Source organism: Lactuca sativa, chromosome 8, assembly GCF_002870075.4.
Source record: "Lactuca sativa cultivar Salinas chromosome 8, Lsat_Salinas_v11, whole genome shotgun sequence".
NCBI lineage: Eukaryota > Viridiplantae > Streptophyta > Magnoliopsida > Asterales > Asteraceae > Lactuca > Lactuca sativa.
In genome coordinates this window covers 63,416,636-63,441,627 of record NC_056630.2, presented here as the reverse complement: position 1 = coordinate 63,441,627, position 24,992 = coordinate 63,416,636, and the positions used below count along the sequence as shown (strand labels likewise).

General features: G+C 35.2%; 1 protein-coding gene across 1 annotated transcript; it reads right to left on the bottom strand.

Moving 5' to 3' along the window:
• Positions 1-13,901: 13,901 nt before the first annotated feature.
• LOC128127569 (mannose/glucose-specific lectin-like) lies at positions 13,902-14,915 on the bottom strand. Its single transcript, XM_052766154.1, has 3 exons — positions 14,772-14,915; positions 14,484-14,678; positions 13,902-14,297 (listed from the first exon to the last, which is right to left on the bottom strand). Exons 1-3 carry the CDS (start codon positions 14,778-14,780, stop codon positions 14,058-14,060), a joined length of 444 nt encoding a protein of 147 aa, XP_052622114.1. The 5' UTR covers positions 14,781-14,915; the 3' UTR covers positions 13,902-14,057.
• Positions 14,916-24,992: the final 10,077 nt, after the last annotated feature.

Genomic DNA, 24,992 nt, shown 5'->3' with positions numbered 1-24,992 from the left:
GGATTGGTTTATACTCTTTCAGAACTGGTTTGGGTTGCTTGGGATTCTCTTTCTCAACTTCTTTCTTACCCAACCTCTATTTAGTTTCTTTACCAACCTCCTCTTCATCTACATCTGATTTGCTTAGGCTTGCGTAAAATTTTCCACTTCTCAAGGATATCGCGCTCACATTATGTTTGGGTTATTTTCAGTTTGCCCCGATAATTGTCCTTGAGATTCCATCCGACTCATAGAAGTGGCAAGCTGACACCCCTATAGTTCCATATTTTTTATATTAGCTCTGGTTTCGTTATGGAATGCATGAGTGCTAGTGGCCAAACTTTTCGATGTCTTCCAAGGCCATGTTGGAGCTACCAAATTGTTGATTTGAAGGCTGCTGAAAGTTCTGGTGTTGAAAAATTTTGTTGGTACTGATTATGGAAAATATGATGTTGATTCTGCAAATAACTCTGCTACTGGAAACCAGGAGGATGCTAAAACTGATGTTTTTACTTATAATTATATTTTTGGTAATAATTTGGAGGCTTATTAAAAAGTTTTTGTTGTTCGTATCCTTCGACAACTTTTACTGGAGCAAGATCATCTTGCAGTAGTGGACAATATCAGTAGAATGTTCAGTCTTCAGGCAGATTCCACGTTGTTTTTTCATAGCTTCTTTTTCTTTTGTTAGCAAGAACACTATTATTTTCAGTTCAAAAATTGAGCATCTAGATAATGTGAGATGACGTCTTTGAGACCCTTTGGTTGATCAGGATACCACTCTTCTTCATTATCGGAATGTTTTTTATTTAATAGCCAGCTTTTCTATCAGCTCTAGGACTTAATTTGGCGTCATGTTGCTTACATATCCACCACTAGAAGAATTTATTAGCCTTCTCTCCATTGGTTTTGGTCCTTCACAAAAACACTAGTAAACCTGGTAATCGCTAATTCCATGTTGCAGGCACCGAACGATTAACTTTTTGAAACGTTCCTAATACGTGTTTAAGGCTTCTCGTTTTCCTTATTGAATGGCAAGGATCTCTTTGCAAATGTTTGAGACTTGTGCTTCCGGAAAGTATTTTTCTAAAAATAATTTTGCCACCTCGTTATAAATAGTTATGGAGTCGGATGGTAGATCGTAAAGCCATTTTTTCGCTGAGTTTTGTACTGAAAATGGGAATGCCCTTACCTTTATCTAATCTTCTATGATGGCATGCGACTTCATTCTGGAACAAACCACATAAAATTCCTTGAGTAATTTATCAGGGGCTTTGTTTTTTAAGCCTCTGAATGTGGGAACAAGGTGTATCAGCCCAAACTCCAGCTCAAAAAATTTGGGCTTCTGGAAATGTGATGCAGAGAGGTTGTTGAGTAACCTTTTGGGTAGCCCATTGTTTGACGGTGTTCTCCTCATCGTCTCTTGCGCCACTCATGGTTGATTTTTCAGATTCGGTTTTGGATGGGTCTGTGGCTTCAGATTTTTCGAAAGATGGTGGAGAATATTTTTTAAATGGGATGTGAGAAGGTGAAGATGGGGGGTAGTTTTGGTTAGGATGGTAAAGTAGGGTATGTTTCATTCCACAAGGGTCTACGTTGTGGTGTGGTGTTTGTAGTGGTAATGAAATGGACAGAACTGAGGAACCCGCTTATTGCTTCTGAAGTTCGGGTACCTTTTTCGGCTTCATTGCGATTTTCTTAATTTCTGGATCGAAGACTAGAAGTGTACTTGTACGAAACATTCTGGGCATACAAACTATGAGCAATATCGTGTCCCCAGCAGCAACGCCAATTTGTTAACACGTTGTCGTGCGCGTCTTAAGAAAATAATATTTTACAGCTCGAGTACACTCAAGGATAGCATAGGGAAGCATGGTTGAATCCACATGGACACATCATAAAATTCAATGCCTCTTTGCGTAAGGCACATACTAGTCAAATACATAAAATATAAAAAGGGGGGGGGGGGGGGGTTTAATTATCAATTAAAACTAAAATGATAGTGAAACAAACTAAATGAAATTCAATAATAAAAAGCGAATTCAGTTCTAATGTGCCTTCCCTAAACATGCAATCAACATCGAGCTGATTATTTAAAATGTGTTCTATCTAAGATGGTACTGAGAATAGCTTATAAGCTCTAGTACATCTTCTTTTACCTAATTATTTAACCAAAACAATCACTTCAGTTAATCCTAACTTTTTACTGATCTAATTAAATAAGCTCTTAATTATATTCGGAAAAGCAGCATTATGATTTGTGTAAAATTCACCCTAATATTCAATACTTCTCACAAGCTCAGAAGCGTAAAAATAAGAAATTTCAGTTTATATCAGAGATAAATCCCAACATGGAACCAATCTGATACTTGTTACTTGTTACAAGTTTATTAAAACAATTAGGGATTTCAACAATTGATTAACTAGAATTATTAGACCCTAATTAGGTAGTAGTTTAGGAGTAGAGTAGATTTGTCGTTCTAAAAAAAATTAGGTGATCAAGCTAAAAAGAATCAAAATCAAACATTGATTAATCATAAAACTGAAACAACTAGATAGAATCACAAATCAAATACCAGATTTAATGATTGATTTCATGAAAAGTACTGATCTGTGCAGAACTGAAATCTAGGGTTTAGCTAGACATGGCTAACATCCAACCGAGAACAATCAAAAGAGACATTAAATAGCTAAATCTTACTAGACTAAATGTATGAGATGATCCACATCCTTCAGATCTTCCTAAATTGATGAAAATGTGCAGAAATCACCTCAAAAATCGTCTAAAAAAGGTATTTTGTCGTCTGGGAACGTCTAGACTTCAAACTGATTAGAGAGGTCAAATTTATATGCAACCCTGTGATGTCCAAAGTAAGAAACTTGAAAACATGATCATGTAAAGGGCAAAATACGATCTTGTTTTTGCTTAAAATCTCCCGAAATTTCGTTTAATGAAGTACGATGTTATTTCTGACATGCAACCCAAAGAACAATCATGTTTTATGGGAAAACACGATCGAATAAACACTTTGAAGTCCTAAAACTTGATTTCTAGCTTAGAAAAGTTTTGAAGATGAAACACAATAAAAAGCACAATCGCATGGTGAAAAACAAGATCGTGTAAACTCAAAAACGCACGTTTCAGACGCGAACTTTTCAGCTTCAACAAAGTTGACCCAGCTTCCAGCTTCCTCATGTATTTTGGCTAAATTAAGCTCATATAATGCATCCAAGTCGCTTCCAAATCCCTGTTCCCCTCGAAATATCTGAAATTGACATAAAAGCATGAGCAGTATAGGAATTTTGACGATAAACATGTGTTCAACATTATTTAAACTAATGCATCTAAAATAATATAAAATATGATGCAAAATGCTAATAAAGCTACCCTAAAGAATGTATAAAATGGCATCTATCTCAAAATTATAATCTTTAGGTAATTTCATCTATCTTCGTTGTGTCATATTCAACTCTTTTTTATCTAATAAACGTTTCAAGCTCTTACGGTCGATAAAAATCTAAAACTTAACCCCCATATAAATTGTGTCGCCAAAATTTTATTGCGAAAACTAAAGCATCAAGTTCTAAATCGTGAATGGGATATGATCGTTCTGTCAATTTTAATTGTCTTGATGCATAAGCAATTACCTGACCCCTCCGAATTAACACACATCCAAGACCGACCCAAGAAGCATCAGCATAAGCAACAAAATCATCCTCTACCTGTAATAAAGCTAATATTGGAGCTTGACACAAGGCATCTTTTAATCGTTGGAATGCCTATTGTTGAGTATCTGTCCAGATAAACTTCTAATTTTTCCTTGTCGGCTTTGGCAATGATGTTGCAATTAAGGAAAAACGTTCTATGAAACGTCGGTAATAACCCGCCAATCCAATAAAACTATGTATTTCTGATGACTTTTTTGTAGGATCCCATTTCATTACCTCCTCGATCTTCTTATGATCTACTTGTACATCATTTTTACTAATAACGTGTCCTAAAAATTGGACTTCTCGAAGCCAAAATTCGCATTTATAAAATTTATCAGTAATCACTCTTTATGTAACATCCCTAAAAATTTTCACAAATGCTCCCGATGCTCTTCTCGAATTCTTGAGTGTATCAGAATATCACCTATAAATACGATTATGATTTTGTCTAAAAATAGGTGACAAACCCTGTTCATCAAGTCCATAAATGTTGTAGGAGCATTCGTTAGTCAAAATGATATCACCAAAAATTCATAATGATCGTACTGAGTTCAAAAATCAATTTTAGGAATATCTTATTCTTTCACTTTTAATTGGTGATATCTCAATCTCAAATCAATTTTTTAAAAGAACGAAGCACCTTGGAGTTGATCAAATAAATCATCTATAGGCTTTGTTCAACTCATAAACATATGCATGGTGTCGTCCATTTTCTTAAAAAAAAACAAAATAGGCTTACCCCACGGCAAAGAAGTAGGACATATGAAACCTCCATCTATCAACTCTTTTAAATGATTACGAAGTTCTTCCATTTCTGATGGTGCTAATTGATAAGACGCTGAAGCTATTGGACATATGAAACCTTGATCTATCCACTTGTTGATCAGGTGGTAATCCTGAAAATACTTTCGGAAATACTTTAGGATATTCTCTCACTATCTCATCATCATTTATTTCTTGTATCTTTGTTTTCAGTTGCGACATATAAGCAATGTACACTACTCTTCCTTTTTTTAATATCATTTCTAGCTTGTGCCATGGAAATTATCAGGACCTTCTCAATTCGTCTTACTCCTCGTATAGTTATTTAAGATCCACTCGGGGCTCAACAACAAGTAATTTCTCATCACAAATAAACCGGAACTTGTTAGCCGCCAAAACCTCAAACTCCTAGGTAGTTATTGGTTTAAAATTGATAGGGTAAATATTCCCATTGGTTTCAAATTGACAATCTAAGTATTAATTTTTAAGTAGGATCCAACTCCCATCAATCATCTCTACTATAATACTTTTGTTTAACGGGGAAAATGGTATATTTAGTTTTTCAGCAAATCGACTCGGCCTAAATGAAAATGTTGCACCTGAACCAAACACAAAATGTATTGGGAGTGAGTTTAAAGTAAATGTACCTTAGACAAAAATGGGGTTTTCATTAGCTTCCTTGGTAATCATCTAGAAAGCTCGTCCCCTTGTAGCAAGTTTCTTTCCCTCATTCTTCTTCACATCCCTTGGTTTTCCTCGATCACTTCGTCCGACATTCATTGGTGCATCAGCTTTCACCTTCGTACAATTCACATAAAAGATACCACTTTCTCTAAAATTAAAAAACTAATGGTTTACTCGTCGTACAATTCCTTGTGGTGTGTCCCTACTTCTCGCACTGAAAACACTTCAACATAATGGAACTGTTGTAAAAATTTACCATATGCTTTTTGTGACACTTCTCACACCGTGTACTATCATCTCTTTTAGACTCGGTGGGATATGGTTTTCTCGACACCCCTCCTATTTTTGAGAGTCCTTCAGTCTTGCTTTCCAAATAACGCTTTTCTTTTCATGTCTTTCTATCTCCAACCCTTTCCTTTTCTTGATCTTGGCGTTTCAGCTCTATCTCACGGTCCCTTACAACGTCTAACACCTGATAAAAGTGCTATATTTGGAATCTCGTATAAATTCGCATATCGGGCTCCTCAATGCCCACCGGTATTTATCGATCTTTTTTCTTCAGTATCAACCAAGTGCTTTGCAAATCGAGCCTTGTCATTGAATTCAACGATATACTCTAGACCTAATTTCAAACCCTGAATGAATTGGGAGAAATCTTGCTCTAGATGTTGGACTGTAGTTTAAGAACAATATTATTCATGTAATTTTACTTTAAATTGCGCCGAGGTCAACATGCTCTCCAACTCTTCACCTAGGGTACTACTGATCATATCCCACCAGCAGTGAGTTGCTCTACTTAGCAAATTTGTAGCACAATCAACCTTATCCTTTTCTGCACATTTTCTAGTATGAAAATTCTTCTTAGTGTATGTTAACCACGTCATAGTAACTATCGGGGCTTCTCTTCCCAAAAACTCTATGGGTTTACAATCCATCAATTATTTAAAGGTACATCCCAACTTGTAAGAAGTTTCGCCTCTTTGGCCATCATCTCCAGTCTCGCCTTGTTTCTCTTTATCAACATTCTCTTGGGTTTGACTCTTCCTGAGCATCGATGAGAGTAGGTGAAACATCTCGAATGCCATTAGCGACATCTTCTGTAATTGTTATTTTAAGATACGAGCGTTACTCGGGAGGTGTTTTATATCCTCCTTGACGTAGAGAGCCTTGTGATCTTTCTTGTCCACCGCGAGAACCAATCTTTCCATGTTATCCATCTTTGTTATGGGTACCACCATCTTAAACAAAGTTTATAATAATTTAGTTCAATATCTCAACATAAATCATGATCATCTTACAAATTATATCAAATCATTCTCTAATTATTACTCATTACAAGTATACAGATAATGTGGAGTAGCCATATCAACTCGCTCATTTTGGTTTAAGTTTTAGGTAAAAAAAAAATTCATTTAAAACCCAATCTCAGTTAAACCTCATCTCTGATACCAGTCTGTAACACCCAACTAAAATAAAGTACACCCGATTTTTTTTAAACAAAAGTAGTGTACATTACATTAACCTATGATACAAGTTATTATCATACACACCAAAAGAAATAGTACATGATGGAGTCAGGTTTATAATTTACCAAAATATCACATTAAGTTTTAGTTTCAAAAATATCCATTACATCTACTACTCAACGCCTTTCCCTTGATCCATATGATTTGTACCTAAAATCTAGAAACATCAGTAATAGAAAGCTTAAATTCTTAGTGAATAATTTATCAACATGTGGTTAAACTCAACATATAACTATACTCATATAGCATACTCGATTCAATTCTTTCATTATCATCAATTTATTTCATCTCTTTATAATCTATTATAATAATAATTGTTATCTTTTAACATAGTAATGATCTTTACTCAATGAACCTAATCATCTCTCGTGTGTATCTAAATCAAATATTCTCATCTTGGTAATCTCAATGAATAATTCATTCACGTGATATGATCCATCCACACCTCAGAGTCTATCATGTAGTTCATCATAACCTTAATAAAATATCTCTTTAATATGATCTTATACATAATGTAACTCATTCATCCGTTATGAGTTCACCATATATTTTTCATATACTTGCTCAAGTTCTATCATAAACCAACATGAACTATATGTAACATCCCAAAATTTAAGACAAAAAAATTCATTTTAAATATACTAATTATGAAACCATTTTTCTGAAACCATCATATTACAAAATCAAGGTATTAATAGTCAAAACATTTCATGATAAAACAACATCAGAGTCTAAATCCCAAAGATCTCATGTGCGGAAATCCTGGTGTGATGCGCTGCAATCATGCCAACTCCTTTCCCTTCGAAGAGGAAGTACCTGAAACCAAAACTGGAAACCGTAAGCACAAAGCTTAGTGATTTCCCCATCATACCACACAATTACATACTGCCAGGCATATCTGGGTGCTCGACCTACCCTGTTAGACATATATGGGTGCCCGACCTACCCTATCAAGCATATATGGTGCTCAACCTTCCCTGTCAAGCATATCTCGTTGCTCGGCCTACCCTTCCAGGCATATCTAGGTGCCCAACCTACCCTCCGGTCTATCTCAACCGGCAACGGGGACTATTTCACCCCTACCACTATCACATAATACATAGCATACACATACTGCCAAGCATATATGGGTGCCCAATCTACCCTTCGGTTTATTTGAACCGGCTACCGGGTCTAACCTACCCCTCCTACCACTATCACTTAATATCATAGCATACTAGCACATAAAGCATAACAGATAGTGGCATACCAGACACTTATCACAAAGACAATCATCTCAACTATAATTAACTACTAGTGGGTCGGCATTGGTGCCTGTGACTGGAAGGTAACTCACCTCAAATGTCGTGAAGTAGCTGAACTGTCCTCGGCTCTGAAATCAACTCCACTCAAACTCCTACACATAAAATATCTCCTGTAAATACCCTTTCATACTCATAACCCCTTAAGGGTCAACTTTGGTCAAAGTCAAAGTCACTGTAAACACCGTGGTCAAAGTCAGCCTTCTGGTCAAAGTCAACATCTTGGGTTGACTCAACTCGCCGAGTTGGTCCATCAACTCGTCAAGTTCCATGAATCATAAACCCCGAAATCGCGATCCAACTCTTCGAGTTCCTCCTATCCACATAATTAGGACTTTTAAAGTCAATTCGTCAAGTCATCCTTGAACTCGTCGAGTTTTTCCCTTTTACAGAATCAGGACACTTCGATCCAACTCGTCGAGTTCCTCTATGGACTCGACGAGTTCTTTAGTCTGTTAAGACATCTTAAAAGATTAAGCTCATATCCTTCTGATCTAAGCTCCATACTTCATCTACATACTGGAAACGTATTTTTAAGGGTAAAGTTTCCAACTTTACCCGTTAATAACCTTCCTTAATGGGTTTAGCTCAAACCCTAACTCTTTAAGACCTAGATCTTGATCCAAAAGCCATTAATACTTCAAGCTAAGGCATACAAACTGAGATCTAGACCCTAGACATTACATGAACACATAAAATCTCTGACTTTCTCTCCATGCATGGCCTTTTGGAGCTTAAAAGGCCAAAATGACATCCTAAAGCTTGCATTGGGCTTCAATGGCCATAAAGTTTGCACTTTTATGCCATGAAAGCCCTTTAAGGTCCTAGATCTGGAAGTACACTCACTTGGGACGTCCATTTCCCAAGGATGAAGGTATTTGGACCAAAAACTCAATAATAGTGAAGATGGAGAGATCATTAAGCAAGTTTGAAACTTGCTTACCAAACAATGCTGCAAATGGAGTGAAGTTTCTGGATCTACTCACTTGTTCTTGATTTTTCAAGCTTCTTCTTCTTCCACAAGCTTCAAATGCACAAGTTTTCACTCAAAAATGACTCACAAGCTCACACAAGGCATTAGGGTTTTGAGATTTAGGATTTGGGACTTGGAGGCTGTAAATGAGGCCAACCTTTGGAGGTTAAGGTATTTAAATAGGTGCTAAACCCTGAAAATTAGGGTGTCACTCTTCCAGTCCTACTCGTCAAGTTGAGGCTGTCAACTCGTCGAGAAGACTTTACATCCCGCGTCCAAATTCCATTCCTACTCGACGATTTTGGGGCCTCCAACTCGTCGAGTTTCTATATAATGATGAATAAATTTTTTGAATTAAATACATACCAGTAACCAGGCGTTACATTATATGATTATTATCTAATCAATTTCACAATCTATAATAAATAAATTCAGTCTCTATTTATCAATTTCATGAGTTAAATCAAGAGTTACTCACCTTGTTTAAGGCATATGGGGATGATAATCCAAGATTTTAACCTCCTTGATTATGGCTTTTCCTTGATTCCCTAATCACAATTAGCTCATATTCATCAATGGTTAAGTCAATTAAATGACTTAGCTTTTATATATATATATATATATATATATATATATATATATATATATATATATATATATATATATATATATATATAATCTTTGTTAAGTAACAATACTATCATATCAATTTTACATAACCCATATACAAATCACAAGTCTAACACACTTAAGAAGTTTAATTTTATTAGTTGTAAATATCAATTACATTATCTTTTATCACCTAATGACTTAATCCATCAAGTCATGTTCTCCCTCTATGTATTCTTGATCTCCATAGATGAGGTTTTATATTGGCTTCCACTTTCCATAAATAACATTCAAAATCACAAAATAAGCTGAAACCAAACTATATAACACTAGTTTCTTACTCAATATTATGATGCAAGTTCAAACCCTTTACTTAGGTTTTCATCATAACCCTCATAATCTGGCTCTCAATCACAAATTAAAGTGTTAGAATTAGTAACTCATATCTTAATCCACCGAATTGAAGCTTTAATCTGTAACCCTCATGAAAATCGGACTTCTAGGGCTTAACTAGGTGAAATCACACATTTAGGTGTGTTTTTGGCAGTGTTCTGTTGAAATGATCTAATTATAGATCATTTGTTAACTCGTTTCAGTCGCCATGTCGTGGTATACTTCATGCCACGGCATGGCATGCCTTTTATGAGACCTCTCTCTCTCTCACGACATTTCACCATCCTTCACTAAAAATAAAATTAAGGTAATCTATTTTCCTCCACGTCGTGGTCATGACTTCTCCACATCATGGTATTTCAAAGTATGTTGCTTTCATTGTTCACTTTACGTAGCTCAAATCACTGTTATGAGACAATGTCGTTGTCTCATCTTTGCCACATCGTAGCTTTAAGAGAAGTGTATTTTCTACATATTTGATCACTAGGTTATTATCACTTGTACTTTTACGTTATGATACTCATTTTAATCTAGGAAACACACATAATAGTCCTACTAAGCTCATATTTATGTAATACAACACAAATTTATAAAGCATGTATTATGGTAAAAGCTTATGAAGATGTGTTCCCGTTTAAAATGAAAATCACTAATGGTAATTATGCTTTGTTGTTTGATGTTTCTGATAAAATTGACCTAGTTGTTCCTCGTTCTAATGATGATAACCTGTCATATGAATTTTTAGATGAAAACATACAATCTGGTGCCTCTACGTCTGGCCATTAGGTTGATGGTATTCATGCAGTTCAATCCATGGCTGACACCTATACTAGTAAAGTTGACAACCATGATGACGAGGTATCAGAGCGACAACCTGATCTGAGTTATGCTAGATCTCTAGGTTAATCTGAGGATAATTGACAATCAAAACTTGTTCATTCGAGTAGCCACTCTATAAGTTGTTATAGGAGAATATCTCATCTACCTACAATATTCTTTAATTTTATTCTTAAAGGTAGACGTAAATATGCAATTGAAAAAACTGCTAATTATGTTTTGCTTAGTTCTAAAATAAGGTGTTTTGTGTTTAATATAAATTAGGTTATTGAACCACAAAATTTCTTATAGGTTTCTTCATAGGCCATTTGGATAAAATCAATGAAAGAAGAGATGGAAGCTCTTCGTAGAAATAATACTTGGGAATCAAAAGATCTTTGATTTCGTGAAAGAGTAAAAAATAGGATATTCATGGGCGGATGTAGTTTATGTCAAGAATATGCAATTGCATACCCTTAAATTTTTCTTACATGTGTTGATTTTTTTTTTAAATAATAAAGTATGTATTAAATGTTACATTTGCATACCTTAAATAAATACTTGCATATAGGGATGCAAACAAGCTAAGCTACTCGGGATCGGATCGTTAAAAGCTCGACTCGAAACTTATTTTAAACGAGCCCGAGCCGGACTCGAGCTTAATAATAAACTCATTTATTAATCGAGCTCGAGCTCGAGCCTATGTCACTAAACTCGATTAGGCTCGCGAGCCTAAGCGAGCATTTATATAGTATAATTTATTATTATTATTCTATATTAAAATAAAAACATATATTAGGGATTAGGATTTTGGGTATTAGTAAACGAGTTCGAGCCAAATTTAAGCGTATTTAGGCACGTCAGACAAAAAACAAGCCGAACCCGAGCCCGAGTCCAGCTTGTATAATTATTTACGAGCTCGAGCCGAGCTTAGTACGAGAAGTTCGAATCAAGTCGAGCTCGAGCTCGAGCCTCGTATAAGTTAAACGAGCCCGAGCCAAGTCTGACTATACTCGGGCTCGACTCGGCTCGTTTGCACCCCTTGTTGTATATATCCTTTACTATTTTGCCACTTGTGGCAAAAAGCTATGCGTCCACTGTTTTAATTGACCACATATATAAAAAAAAACGGCTATCTGTTGAATTTTCAAATGGGAACGTATATAACACCTCAAGAAAATGTCATAATTTGGATTTTAATCAAATTTGGGCCTATAAAATATATTTTGAGTTTTTTTTGAACATTGTGCTAGAAAATTCTTTTATATCAATATATAGGATTTTCTAAATTTTGCTAATTTAATTATTCAAAATTTGAACAAAATGAAGGATTATTTTAATCGTTTTTATCGGTATCAATGATTCCATTAAAGTTGAATATGTGGCAGAAGTTTGAAATTATTCTCTCTCTCTCTTTCTTTATATATATATATATATATATATATATATATATATATATATATATATATATATATATATATATATATATATATATATATATATATACTAAGCAGTTATCGCGGTCCAAATTTCAATAGCAGTCACATGCCGCTATTTGAAATCGCGGTTATCGCGGTGGTATAGCAGTGGTATAGCGGTTTTTTAATATTATGTATAATTTATATTATATATTTATACAAAATTTATATATTAGATTATTAATACTATATAGAATTAATATCATAAAAAATTATATAAAAACATAACATAATCTATATATAATATTCTAATATAGTTATATGGAAACTAAAAAGTGTCAAAATATCATTACAGCTCAAGTCGTTCGTGGTTTCTAAGTACTGAAACAAACGAGAAATGGAAGTTGTCATTTGTTGATTTTGTAGTTTGTAATTAATTATATTTATTATTTGGACTTATTAAGAAAAAAAGTGTAGTGGACTAGTTAAAAAAAATAAAGATTTAATATTAAAATAACACATAAGCGTTTTTTTTCTTTGTCAAAGTAGCCCAATATGTACGAAATTGTAAAAGCGAGTGCATCGTCGCTATAACGCTGATGAGTTTCGCGGTAAATAGCGGTCAATAGCGCCGCTAATAGCGCCACCGCTATTTGTAAACGCTATTTCAAAATAGCGTTTCAATAACACCGCAAAACGCTATAGCGTCGTTATAGCGCGCTATTGATAGCATAGTATATATATATATATATATATATATATATATATATATATATATATATATATATATATATATATATTAGTTTATAATCCGTGGGAACCACGGTTATAGAATTAATTAAACTTTTAAAATAAAAATGAAATTATTAATAAATTATTTTAAATAAATTATTAATTAAAAGATTTTTTTTAGTTATATAATTTTAATCATTGATTTAAATAAATATGTGATATTATATCACTTTATTATTTGTATTAAATTTATTTTAATTTTTATTCTAATGTTATTAATTTAATGTAATTAGAATGAGAAATTTAAATATTGAAATTTGAAATGGAAAATCAAAAGGTTCACAAATGACATGCATTAATTAATAAATATAATATGGTGACACATGACAAAAGAAAAAATAAAATATGCATTAATTAAGGGGGCTAATAAGATGACACATGTCAAAAGGAGAATAAAACTATTCTTTTATTCGATATATATATATATATATATATATATATATATATATATATATATATATATATATATATATATATATATATATATATATATATATATATATATATATATATATATATATATATATATATATTGTAATACTAAAATAATTATAATAAGTTAATACATCTTAGTTATCATCGTATTTGTATGTCAAGATCTTCAAACATTTTTGTTCTCTTCTTTATGGTTCTAGATTAGTTTTTAAGAGAATGAGAGTGATTGTAGTAAGCTTTCAATTTAATAAAGTTTTGCTTGAGGTTTTTAAGTGTGATTGACACTAAACTTGTTATATTAATTCGTCGATGAATTGGTAGATGACGCCGATATCACTGGATATTAGTAAGTCACGGAGGAGTATATATATATATATATATATATATATATATATATATATATATATATATATATATATATATATATATATATATATATATATATATATATATATATATATATATATATATGTTTAATATAGTGTCCGTAATTCCTTTAAGGTTTTTCCATAATAAAATATCTGTTGGATTAATAACTTAATAGTTGATAAGAAGCTTCAAAAGTAACAATACTTTCACACATGAAACAAAAGTGCACCTATAGGCTGCTTATTTAATTAGCTACTCGAAGCTTGTTGACTTGGGCGGTTCAAACCAATTATGTGGGGCGGAGATAGACACCGATGGCATGGAGGTAGTCGCTAGAACGCCCATAGAATCCAGCAAAGCTAGCTTTTGAAATTGGTAGCGAAAAATGAGTCCCATTTTCCCTACCAAATGGTCCAAACTTGTTTACATCAGTTGCAAAAGATAGCGATGTCACAACAATCTTCCCATCAAACCATCCAACAGTTCCACTAATCTCATTCAGCTCCTCAACATCATTGTCGATGTGAACCTTCATGTCATAAATATGAATCGATTATATTCATCTATTCAAAAAGATGTTGTTATTCATTAACCCCATTATTAGATACACACCCCGTTTTGTAATTTTTTTAATATTTTTAATATTCCAACTTGATTTAAAATATATATATATATATATATATATATATATATATATATATAGTACTCAATCTACCTCGGTATAATCACCACCATAACCACCAAACCTTTGTGAATGGAGGTGATTACCATCATCATCTAGGCTTACGAATCCAATGGAATCAATAACTTCTCCATGGTTGATAAATATCTTTGTGATCTTTCCCTCAGCTTTGAATGACCAGTTTTCTCCATCCGATCCTCCCCATGGTCCGATTAGCGCTATCTTTTTCTGCAATAAACAGATTAAACATTACGCTATATATTGTAGATAAAACTAATCACTAATATGGAAGAAATTGATGAGTAATGGAAGAGAACATACCATTTTCATGAGAGAATAGTGAACTGAATTGGTAATTGTTTTGATGGGTTGTAAGTATATATAGGGATTTTAAAGGAGTGTTTATACGATTTGAAATTGAATTTTATTGCTTAGTTGACAGGTGTAAGCTATGAATGAAAAGTGTTTGAGTTTGGTGATGGATTGTGTGAGTTATTTTTGGAGGTTGGTGACGGTGCATGCAACCAATTAGATTATGTGACCCACCACATTTTCCTTTCACCATAAGTCTTTCTTTATATATATATATATATATATATATATATATATATATATATATATATATATATATATATATATATATATATATATATATATATATATATATATATATATATATATATATATATATATATATATATATATATATATAATTTTATTTAAAAGGAATTAAAATAAATATTTGAAAAGAGTAAACATTTATAAATCTTAGAAAACAACTTTTATAAATATGTTTATTATTTATTGAGACAGTTGAATGGCTACCAACATTACTACTATTATGCTATACTTTAAATGATTTTCACATGCCTTATTATGTCACTATAAGAAATATACTTTTTAACGAGAACACTATTACCGACGATAAGGGGTTTTACCGGCGACTTTATCTAAAATTTAAACTGATTTTTTTTTCTCTCCACTTAACTCTTCTACACAAAAAATAGTGTTTTTGGTCATTTTGGATTTTTGATAATGTAATGTTTTCTTTCGTAATATATCAAAGTTTTAGTTTTTCTTAAAAGTTTTAATATAAAACCCAAAAAGCCCATAAATGTTCGGATTTATTCATTTTGTAACATTTGTTGTTTATGGCCTATAAATAGTTTGTTGAGGTGTAAATGCATAGCATGTTGTCAACGAGTTCAAATTAATATGCAAAAATAAACAATTCAAGATGAATGAGAATTTCTAAGTATAGTATTGAGACAATCCTACTTTCATCTATATGGTAATATTTAAAAAGATATTCATAAATTTACAATGTAGTCACATGAAATTTTTAATTTTAGTCCATGTTTTAAAACTATGACACCAACAAGATTCATTTTCTTGTGGTGCTGGTCAGGGCTGAGTTGGTCCAAGCTATTGTTGGCCTATGGTACGGCTGTGACATCCCCAAAATCTCGGTTAGAAAAGACCGGTTTCATTTATGTTTTTTAAACATTTTCAGAGTAAATCCCTTTGATTTTAAAAGAGATGCGGAATTTGTTCCCAAAAACAAAACATGATGAAATATAATTTCATTTCATAATCAAAACCCGGGATGTCATGTTCCGATACAGACCATAAAGCATAAACGATAACATTACAACTCATTCAACAAATATATATATATATATATATATATATATATATATATATATATATATATATATATATATATACAGACTTGTAAACAAAACAACTTGATGATTATCCATCTTATGCCCTCGCGCCACTTCCTATAATACAAAGAAACTGAGTGGGTCAGGCTTGGGAGCCTGGTGAGCATATAGGGTTTTCAACTCACAATAAATAATTATATTTAATTTCACCAACCAACAATAACCCAATTACCCATTCCCGTTATTCTCACTTTATGTCCCTAAAATAACTGACACAAGGGACCTAGTCTAAGAATATTTCATCGGGGCGACAACACATGCTTTCGGGGGTTTCCCGGCAATATATGTCAAATAAGGCAACCATGGGGGGATGGAGTACAGCGAATGAACACCCAAGTTCATTAATACCTACAGGTGGCGAGCCTGCCAGTGTTCCACAAGACTGTCTAGAAAAGTCCGTGGTCATCATCTAAACTCCGCTAGATGACTAAATCAAAACAACATCTAGGCCTCTCATCTGTTTGTTACACACCAACTATCTACCCATGTTCTACTCAACATATTAGTAGATAAAAATATACATTTTTATACATAGTTTAAAACCTGTATAGCATGCTTTAATCAGTACATATTCCACATAACAGATGAGGCACACACACATAACACGTATTTCATAGAGAATAAATCAGATGTATGAGATAGAAGAGAATGGATATACATTTACACATATAACAACAAAATATATACACATAGCACGTATTTTATATAAAATACTTCGTAATAATGTGATGGAAGCAAGTAACTACACACTCACTTGATCAGAAGATGATCGGATAGCACTACAACTTGCATAAGTAGTATACTACGATAGATCTGGAAGATTTTCACAAAAATCAGACTCCTTGCGGGCAGAGCTTCGGCTCGGGAATAATGCTCTTCGGGATCCTCGGGCCTTCGGATCTTGTTTCAGGGCTCGAGAATGATACCGGGGCTTCGGGATATGATTGGCATGCAAATCGAAGCAAAAAATAGAGAGAAGAAAGAGTTTGAACAAGAGAAAATGGTTGATCTCAGTTTCTATTTATAAGCTGGTGGGTTTGGGATTACGTTGGGCGTAATTTCAATTTACGCTGGGCGTACTTTGACGTCACTGCATGCGTCAATTGGTGGCACTCAAGTATTGGTCAGGCAACTTGCACCCTTCTGAGTACGCTGGGCGTACTCAAATTACGCTCGGCGTAATTTGACTCGTCAAACTTCTAAATTGCGTAACTTTCGCATACGAGCTCCGTTTTCAACGTTCTTTATATCCACGCGTAAGTGAGACTACGCTCTACAACTTTCGTTTAGACTCCGTCGGCAAATTTTGACTTTATTTTTATTATTTAATTTTTAGTAGGCCCGGACAGGAAAACTCCGTTATAAATTCATAACTTCTTCGTCCGACGTCCGTTCTCACCTAACTTTTCATCGTTTCGCTACTAACAACGAGATCTTCGATTCCCGTTTAGATTGTTTCGACTAAAAACTGCTCGATCTCAAATTGAGTATTCGGGCTACATATTGCTAAGTCAAAACTTCGAAAAATCGTAACTTCCTCATACGAAGTCAGATTTGGGCGTTCTTTTTATGCACGCTCTCGGTTTAAAGAACTCTACGACTTTCGTTTAGATCACTAAGGCTAAATATTGCACTAACGTAAATTTCACTTTTTACGTCATTCAGCGTTGCCGGTTCTGTCGCGAAACTTCGACAGGTCATAACTTCTTCGTTATAACTCGGATTTCGGCATTCTTTATATATTCGGAAACCTCGTTTCGACCACTACCTGTTTATGTAATGATATCGGGCTTATCTCATACTTTAATTTTGACGCTTATTTTATTCTTAATTCATTAAATTATAATAATTAAGAAAATAAACACATCATTCACATAATACTCAAATATTTCATCATTAATACTTCAAAAAGAGTTACAAGGGTTAACCTAGACTATTACATCAACGAAAATGTCTAGCCTGGAAACGCGGGCGTTATAATTCTCTCCCCCTTAGGATGATTTCGTCCCCGGAATCACACATCGACAAACAAATGCGGATAGCGACTCAACATGTCACTCTCCGTTTCCCAAGTGAGATTTGGACCATTCGAATGTTTCCAACGGACAAGCACTAATTCGACCATCTTGCGTCGAAGCTTCTTAGTCTTTCGATCAACAATTGTCTCTGGTTCTTCAATTAATCTCTTGTTTTCAGCAATTCTCAATTCAGAAATTGGAATTATATCAGGAACTTCTCTCGTGAACTTCCTCAAATAACACACATGGAAAGTGTTATGAATACCAATCAGTTCTTCTGGTAGTTCTAGCTTGTAAGCTTGGTTCCCAATCCTATTAAGAACTTTAAACGGTCCAATAAACCTTGGACTCAACTTTCGCCTTTTTCCAAATCTTATAAGTCCCTTCCACGGTGAGACTTTAAGTAACACCGAATCCCCAACTTCAAAAGTCATCGGTCTTCGCTTCTTGTCAGCATAGCTCTTTTGACGATCTTGAGCTGCTAACATTCTTTCCCTGATCACTTTCAACTTCTCAGCAGTCTGATGGACCATCTCGGGTCCCATAAACTGCTTTTTTCCAGCCTCAAGCCAACAAGACGGCGTACGACACTTCTGTCCGTACAAAGCTTGATAAGGTGCCATCTTTATGCTCGAGTGGAAACTATCGTTGTAGGAAAATTCTACTAAAGGTAAGTGTTCATCCCAGTTACCTAGGAATTCTAGGGTACATGCTCTCAGCATATCTTCAAGTGTTTGTATCGTCTTTCACTCTGACCATCAGTCTGTGGATGGTAAGCTGTACTTAAACACAACTTGGTACTCATCTCCTCTTGTAGACTTTTCCAAAACCTTGAGGTAAAACGGCTGTCACGATCTGACACAATCGTTAACGGGACACCGTGAAGCCTCACAATTTCCTTCACATAATAATTCGCAAGCTTATCCATAGACCATTTCTCCTTGGCTGCTATGAAATGCGCACTCTTAGTGAACCGATCAACGACCACCCAAATCATGTCGTGACCAATTTTCGTTCTGGGTAGTTTAGTGACAAAATCCATCGCAATGTCTTCCCATTTACCCATAGGCACATGTAAAGGTTCTAAACTCCCATATGGTTTCTGATGTTGTGTCTTGACTCTTGCACAAGTCACACACTCGGCCACATACTTTACAACATCAAGTTTCATCGTCGGCCACCAGTAGTAGGGTTTCAGGTCCCTATACATTTTAGTGCTACCAGGATGAATCGAGTACATGGTTTTGTGATCTTCTTCCATCAAAAGATCTCTTATCCTTCCGGACTTAGGTACCCAAATCCGACCTTGGAACACCTTCAATCCATGACCGTTTGTATCAAACACCAACGTTTTGCCCAAACGTTCCTCCTTTCGGTCATTCTTCTCAGAAGCTTCCTCTTGAGCTTTCTTTATACTTTCCACAATTGTCGAGACAACTTCTATTCTCAACGCTCTTGGCCTTTTTTCCTTCAAGATTGACTTTCCGACTGAGAGCATCAGCAACAACATTAGCTTTACTGGGGTGGTAAAGTATCTCACAATCGTAGTCCTTGAGTAACTCTAGCCAGCGTCGTTGCCTCATATTTAACTCTTTCTGATTAAAGAGATATTGGAGACTCTTATGATCAGTGAAAAGTTTGCACTTCGTGCCATAGAGGTAATGCCTCCATATTTTTAGAGTGAAAACTACCGCTGCCAACTCCAAATCATGAGTTGGGTAATTCTTTTCATGCTCCTTCAGTTGTCGGGACGCATATGCGATCACCTTATCTCTTTGGGTCAAAACACAACCCAATCCAACCCTAGACGCATCGCTATAAACAGCGAAGTCTTCAACTCCATCGGGTAGAGATAGAATTGGTGCCTCACATAGCGTCTTCTTTAGCTTCTCGAATGCTTTTTTATGCTTATCACTCCAAGCATAAGTAGCTCCTTTGTGGGTCAAAGCTGTTAATTGACTAGCGATCGAAGAAAAGCCTTAGATAAACCTTCGGTAATATCCGGCTAATCCTAAAAAGCTTCGGATCTCTGTGGGACTTTTTGGGTGTTCCCACTTCATTACAGCCTCAATCTTTAATGGATCGACCATTATCCCTTCCTGGTTGACCATCTGACCCAAGAATTGGACTTCTCGAGTCCAAAAATCACATTCGGAGAACTTCGCATACAACTTCTCCTTCTTCAAGACTTCTAACACTTCTCGCAAGTGTCTGCCATGTTCCTCTTGGCTTTTCGAGTAAATCAGAATGTCGTCTATGAATACTATCACAGATTTATCAAGGAACGGATTACAAACCCTATTCATTAAATCCATGAATGCTATTGGAGCATTGGTTAGTCCAAACGACATAACCAAGAACTCATAGTGTGCATATCGTGTTCTGAATGCAGACTTCTCTATATCTTGCTCTTTTACTTTCAGCTGATGATATCCTGACCTAAGATCGAACTTCGAGAAATATCTCGAACCTTGCAATTGATCAAACAGGTCATCAATCCTTGGCAACGGGTCTCTATTATTTATTGTTGCCATATTCAGCTCTCTGTAATCGATGCACATTCTCATACTTCTATCTTTCTTCTTCACGAATAACACCGGAGCTCCCCAGGGTGATGAACTAGGTCTAATGAAACCTTTGTCCAATAACTCCTGAAGTTGCATCATTAGCTGCTTCATCTCCGTCGGTGCTAATCGGTAAGGTGCTTTTGCAATTGGCGTGGTTCCTGGTAACAAGTTAATACGGAATTCCACTTGTCGATCAGGTGGTAATCCAGGAAGATCTTCGGGAAATACCTTCGGATAATCACACACCACTGGAATACTCTGCATCACCTTCTTTTCCTTTCTTAGCATCAATCACGAATGCTAAATATGATGTACATCCCTTGGTCAAACACTTTCTGGCTTTCATTAGAGAAATGATTCCAGAATTTACCCTGCGTTTGTCCCCATACACCATAAATGACTCTTTCCCTGACGGGTTTACTTTTACTATCTTCTTTCTACACAATATCTCGGCGTCATTAGCGCTAAGCCAATCCATTCCCAAAACAATGTCGAAACCATTAAGTTCGATAGGCAATAATTCCTCGTGAAACTTATTCCCATTAAGGTCGATTAAGATATTTTTCATACGATGGCCAACAGGTACAAACTTACCACTAGCAACTTCGACTAATAAAGCATTATCTAGTCTATCAACAGGCAAAGCTAGTTTTCTACCAAACTCATGCGAAATAAAGGAGTAGTTGGCTCCAGAATCAAACAAAATTTGAGCAGGTAATTCGTTAACAAGAAAGGTACCTGAAGCGACATCAGCTTCATCTTTCGCAGCCTCAAGTGTCATCTGGAAGGCTCTCGCCTTCGGCTTTGGTGGGATGTTGGGCTTCGCTGCCTCCTTCTTCTTCGGACAGTGTTTCAAAATGTGCCCCTCTTCATTACAACCAAAACACATCCTTTTGTTGTTTGGACACTCATTGGCAAAATGCCCAATTTTTCCGCACTTGTAGCAGGTTACATCCTCACTACATTTCCCAAAGTGCTTTTTCTTACACTTATCACACCATTTCGCTTCGCCTCCCTTTCCTCCAAACTTCTTCGAATTTGACTTCGAAAATTTACTTTTCTTATTGGAACTTGAAGTTCCTTCAATTTTTCTCTTTTCGCCAACTTTAACCTTGTCGGCGGTCCTTCCTTTGATCATGTCCTCAACAGACTTGGCAGTCCAAATAGCTGCCTCTAGAGTAGGTGCCTGACGCACTGGCACTGCATACTCCCATGGAAGTCCTTTTGCGTATCAGTCAACCTTTGTCAGCTCATCTGGCACGATGCGCAAAGCAAACTCCATATTATCGGTGAAAGCATTTGTGTATTCATCAACTGACATGCTGCCTTTCGTCAATGTCAGAAACTTGTTCTCTAACTCCAACAGATATTGGGGCGAACAGAACTTACGCTTGAACTGCACCAAGAATTCTGCCCACGTCAGTTGCAGTGGCTCATTAGGGCTTAAAGTCTTCCCTAGAGTGTTCCACCAACGAACAGCTCCACCTCGGAACTGACGCACTGCATAGATAGTCTGCAACTTGCCACTGTAGCCACAAGTCATGAAGGCCAACTCCATTTTTGAGATCCAATCCATAACTCCAATCGGATCCTCCTTTCCATTGAAGGTCGATGGTTTGAAAGTTAGAAAGTCCTTGTACTTGCATCCCATTCCATCATTCCTTCCATCATGGTTGTTTTGCCTAACTATCGGTGGGTTGGCTTGACCAACAGACCCACTGAAGTTTCCACCTTCCGAGCTCCCTTCATCAAATTCGGGCTCTTCCACTTGAATTGACCGTTCTTCACAATTCTGTTGAAGCAACCGCCTAGTCTCCTCCATTTGACGATCCAACATCATTTGAATCATCAATTGTACACCGGCCATTGCTATCGACTCAAGTGTTGCTGCTACGACAGGTATTTGCTCAATCACTGGTGGTTGATTCCTATTTTCATCAGCATTTCCAACTCCACTTCTTGTTCTCACCATTTTGATCTACACACCGAATAAGGTGAAATTAGATCCTCATTCACGATAGATATTCAAATCATCCTTATCACTGCGAAACGTTTACATGCTAGTTCTAATATAGTAGACGTACGCTTAGAATCCTACACATATAAGGTTTCTAGATCTGGTCGGAAACAGACCATAGATCCGAACAAATAATATCATATATGGCAAACATATAACATTTAGCACATAAAAGCATCTTAGGCAATTTTCCTAAAATAACCTAGTGCTCGTGCCTAAAATATCACAGGCACACATCTCAAAATTTCACTTAGCATTTTAAGTTTAAGTCTACAAATCCTACAAATTCCTAGTTCGCTTAAGCTAATGCTCCGATACCAACTGTGACATCCCCAAATCTCGGTCAGAAAAGACCGATTTCATTTATGCTTTTTAAACATTTTCAAAGTAAATCCTTTTAATTTTAAAAGAGATGCGGAATTTGTTCCCAAAAACAAAACATGATGAAATAGATTTTTATCAAAACATTTCATGAAGAAATATAATTTCATTTCATAATCAAAACCTGGGATGTCATGTTCCGTACAGACCATAAAGCATAAATGATAACATTACAAGTCATTCAACAAATATATACATATACAGACTTGTAAACAAAACAACTTGATGATTATCCATCATATGCCCTCGTGCCACTTCCTATAATACAAAGAAACTGAGTGGGTCAGGCTTGGAAGCCTGGTGAGCATATAGGGTTTTCAACCCACAATAAATAATTATATTTAATTTCACCAACCAACAATAACCCAATTACCCATTCCCGTTATTCTCACTTTATGTCCCTAAAATAACTGAGACAAGGGACCTAGTCTAAGAATATTTCATCGAGGCGACAACACATGCTTTCGGGGGTTTCCCAGCAATATATGTCAAATAAGGCAACCTTGGGGGGATGGAGTACAGCGAATGAACACCCAAGTTCATTAACACCTACAGGTGGCGAGCCTGCTAGTGTTCCACAAGACTGTCTAGAAAAGTCCGTGGTCATCATCTAAACTCCGCTAGATGACTAAATCAAAACAACATCGAGGCCTCTCATCTGTTTGTTACACACCAACTATCTACCCAACATATTAGTAGATAAAAATATACATTTTTATACATAGTGTAAAACTTGTATAGCATGCTTTAATCAATACATATTCCACATAACAGATGAGGCACACACACATAACACGTATTTCATAGAGAATAAATCAGATCTATGAGATAGAAGAGAGTGGATATACATTCACACATATAACAACAAAATATATACACATAGCACGTATTTTATATAAAATACTTCGTAATAATGTGTTGGAAGAAAGTAACTACACAGTCACTTGATCAGAAGATGATCGGACAGCACTACGACTTGCAGAAGTAGTATACTACGATAGATCTGGAAGATCTTCACAAAAATCAGTCACACCCCAAAACCTGAATGGCGGAAACGTTCCGGGGCGGAGGACGTCATGTACAGTATCACAACAAGGCATAATAGTAAACAAGCAACAACATCATCCATTGCATTAACAATATAATTTAATACAAGTGTGTTATGTATAGTTTGTAAGACACCAAAAATATGAATCAAAATAAGAGACGAGTCTTGAACGCCCCATCTTCTCAAAACTTGGCATCGGTACCTGTCTACTGATGACCTAAGAATACAAGTTATTTTGAAAGAGTTTATCAGCTTTAAATCTGGTGAGTTCACAAGCATTTTAGTGTCATTATTTGTATGAAAATGTTTGTAAGTTGTTTGATGTATAAGTTTGTAAATGTTTGTAGTAAATGTTTGTATCTCCTAGAAAATCCTATATTTTCTACTAAACGTAGCCTTCTACCAAGGCAACAAATGTTCTGTATGTTTGTTTCTTGTAAAAGTGTGTATTTTTCCCAAGTGTGACTATCATTAACAAAATATAGTTAATACATTACCGTTTATGTGAGAAGATCACAATGTGAATGCAATGGGAAAATAATAAAATACTGTAGTGTTGTATTATTGTAACTACTGTTGTACTAACTACCTTAAACCGATTGTTAATTAAGGTATAATGTGATATGATTATACCCATACTTGATCGACTAGTAAATCACGACGCTTAAAGACTATGATTATAACCATACTTTTACTAGTGTAGTGTATGTTCTATCTGTCTAGTATGTAGTATGTTCTCTTTGTTTCTCATCATAGTATGTTCTCTTGTATAGTGTAGTGTATT

What these genes read in the sequence shown, in the direction of transcription:
- LOC128127569 (XM_052766154.1), bottom strand. An exon ending in ATGGTGGTGATTATACCGAG is followed by an intron (nt 14,298 to 14,483) that starts GTAGATTGAGTA and finishes TATGACATGAAG; the next exon opens with GTTCACATCGACAATGATGT.